Source organism: Sinocyclocheilus anshuiensis, unplaced genomic scaffold, assembly GCF_001515605.1.
Source record: "Sinocyclocheilus anshuiensis isolate Anshui unplaced genomic scaffold, SAMN03320099.WGS_v1.1 scaffold14331, whole genome shotgun sequence".
NCBI classification, from domain to species: domain Eukaryota; kingdom Metazoa; phylum Chordata; class Actinopteri; order Cypriniformes; family Cyprinidae; genus Sinocyclocheilus; species Sinocyclocheilus anshuiensis.
This window is the reverse complement of record NW_015556973.1, coordinates 1,412-4,075: the sequence shown is the minus strand read 5'-3', so window position 1 is coordinate 4,075 and position 2,664 is coordinate 1,412. Positions and strand designations below refer to the sequence as shown.

General features: G+C 35.8%; 2 gene segments (V, D, J or C); both read right to left on the bottom strand.

Moving 5' to 3' along the window:
• Positions 1-161: 161 nt before the first annotated feature.
• Positions 162-688, bottom strand: LOC107676343 (Ig heavy chain V region 914-like). The segment is given in 2 exon segments: positions 162-474; positions 586-688. Coding segments are annotated over 2 exon segments (351 nt in total).
• A 1,166-nt stretch (positions 689-1,854) lies between these two features.
• Positions 1,855-2,334, bottom strand: LOC107676344 (Ig heavy chain V region 5A-like). The segment is given in 2 exon segments: positions 1,855-2,153; positions 2,260-2,334. Coding segments are annotated over 2 exon segments (342 nt in total).
• Between the last annotated feature and the right edge of the window lie 330 nt (positions 2,335-2,664).

Below are 2,664 nucleotides of genomic sequence, written 5' to 3'. Positions count from 1 at the left end.
ATCTGTAAAAATCATACTGAGGAAAATCATTGTTTTTTAATGATTTAAATATTTTTAATTTGTGATATGATGATGATGTTTTTGTACAGGGAGGCTGTTGGCGTCTGTCGCTGTGTATCTCTGATATGATGATGATGTTTTTGTACGGGGAGGCTGTTGGCGTCTGTCACTGTGTATCTCTGGCACAATAATACACAGCTGTGTCTTCAGCTTGCATATTCTTTCCTTGCAGTGTTATTGTGTTACTGGAAGTGTCTCTGGTGATACTGAACTTGCTTTTCAGGGAATCCTTGTAGGCTAAGTTTCCAGCAGAGTCAATCAATCCAATCCACTCCAGAGCTTTTCTTGCAGGCTGACGAATCCAGCCTGTAGCATAGCTTGTAACGGAATATGAGACTTTACAGTTGATAGTGAGAGTGGCATCAGGACGGACAGTCAGAGACTCAGGCTGAGTGAGTTCATATGAATCAATACCTGTATCAAATCAAATAATACCTGTTAATAAGAGAGCATGATGCTTAAAAACTGTTAACAAGCTTTTTAGCAACAAAATGATGTATCACACAGAAAGTAGACTAAACTTACAGGATATCACTGCCAGAAGCAGCACTAAAGATGAAGAGATCATGGTTTGTTTCACAGCACAGTTTGAATGAACTGAAGCGATTCTTCACTCCCTCTAGTGATCAGATGAATATATAAACTGACTCATGCCTGCTGTTTAAATATGCAACAGGAGATTTACATAATCGTATGAAGCTACTAATCAAATCTACATGCTACAAAAATATTCATGTTAGGGCTAATATTATTTATTGCTCTCTTGAAATATGGTATGATTCATATGCACTTTTATATTCCTATTTATGAAGATATTTCTTTTTACTTTTTATTCAAGATGTTTTAGAGAAGAACTGCTTGTGGTTATCACTGTGTTCACTCTCGTGCATCGTAAGTCACTGCTGTGTCCTTAATCATCACATTCTGTCCTTATAGAGTTGTTTTGCTCCTGTAAGAGTCTCTAGTAACTTAAAAATCTGATTTTTAGTTCGCCGCTGTAACGTGTAAAACCACTACCACAAATCTACACATCAAAAGACATGTTGTGTTGAGCTTTTATAGTGAACTTCACTGCATATTTAACAGCATATTCTCATCAGGCTATATTTTACAGATTTTTTATTCTCTGCTGCCACCTGTTGACTTCTAGTAACAAGAGATAAAACAGCCAGTGTGGTTTTTGTTTAGCTGTACAAGACCTTCGTGTCACTGTGAGTCTCTTGCACAGTAATACACGGCTGAGTCTTCTGCTGTCAGGCCTGATAGTTTCAGATACACCATACTCTTTGAATTGTCTCTGGTGATTTCAGTTCGACCTTTGAAGGATTCAGAGTAGTCATTGCCACTGCTGTCACTATTAACACGTGCCATCCACATGTAACATTTTCAGGGTTGATTTGATTTGCATTGGGAGGGTCACAAGGTGCAATCATGACTGATAGGCCAAATTATTAAATTACAACATAAACCATTACCAGTGTGAGTGATAAAAACATTTATTAATTATATTCTGAATATTTATCTTTTCGTTTACTGTTATATGCCTAATACAGAATTCTCTGTATATGGGACACAAATCTTCTATCTATCTATCTATCTATCTATCTTGTTATATGCCTAATACAGAATTCTCTGTAAATGGGACACAAATCTATCTATCTATCTATCTATCTATCTTTTATTTAGATTGTTGATTAAATATTATACTATAAATATATTATATACTCTTATATATACTCTTATTTGTATTATGATGTTTTTGTACAGGGAAGATGTTGATGTCTGTCACTGTGTTTATCTGGCACAATAATACACAGCTGTGTCTTCAGCTTGCATATTCTTTCCTTGCAGTGTTATTGTGTTACTGGAAGTGTCTCTGGTGATACTGAACTTGTTTTTCAGGGAATCCTTGTAGGCTAAGTTTCCAGCAGAGTCAATCAATCCAATCCACTCCAGAGCTTTTCCTGCAGGCTGATGAATCCAGCCTGTATCCTCACTTGTAACTGAATAGGAGACTTTACAGTTGATAGTGAGAGTGGCATCAGGACGAACAGTCAGAGACTCAGACTGAGTGAGTTCATTTGAATCAATACCTGTTGGAAAAAAATAAGAGAAATACAAAAGCGCATTCAGATCAGTGATTATTAACAATGCAAGAAAATTGTACTCTAAAAATTGATGCTCCGAAAAATATCTTACAATTTACACTTGCCAGAAGCAAGACTAAAACTGCAGAGAACATGGTGTAGTTTTCAGGACAGATTGCAGGAGCAGTTCGACCCTCCCTCTAGTGATCAGATAAAATGTCTTATGCCCACTGGTTAAATAATAAACCAAAAATTTACATAATCATATGCATTAGCTGTTGTTTTTTCCTTTAGTTTAATGATGCCAAACCCATAATTAATTAACAAAATTCAGTAGGCTGGCAACATTTTAAAGGTTCTCTTAAAAAGAACATTTTTTCACTATAAAGAGCCTTTTGTGGAATGTAAAGGTCTTGTATGTTAAAGTTTCTTAAAGGGATCATATGATGCAATTTCAATTTTTCCTTTCTCTTTGGAGTGTTACAAGCTCTTGGTGCATAAAGAAGATCTGTAAAGT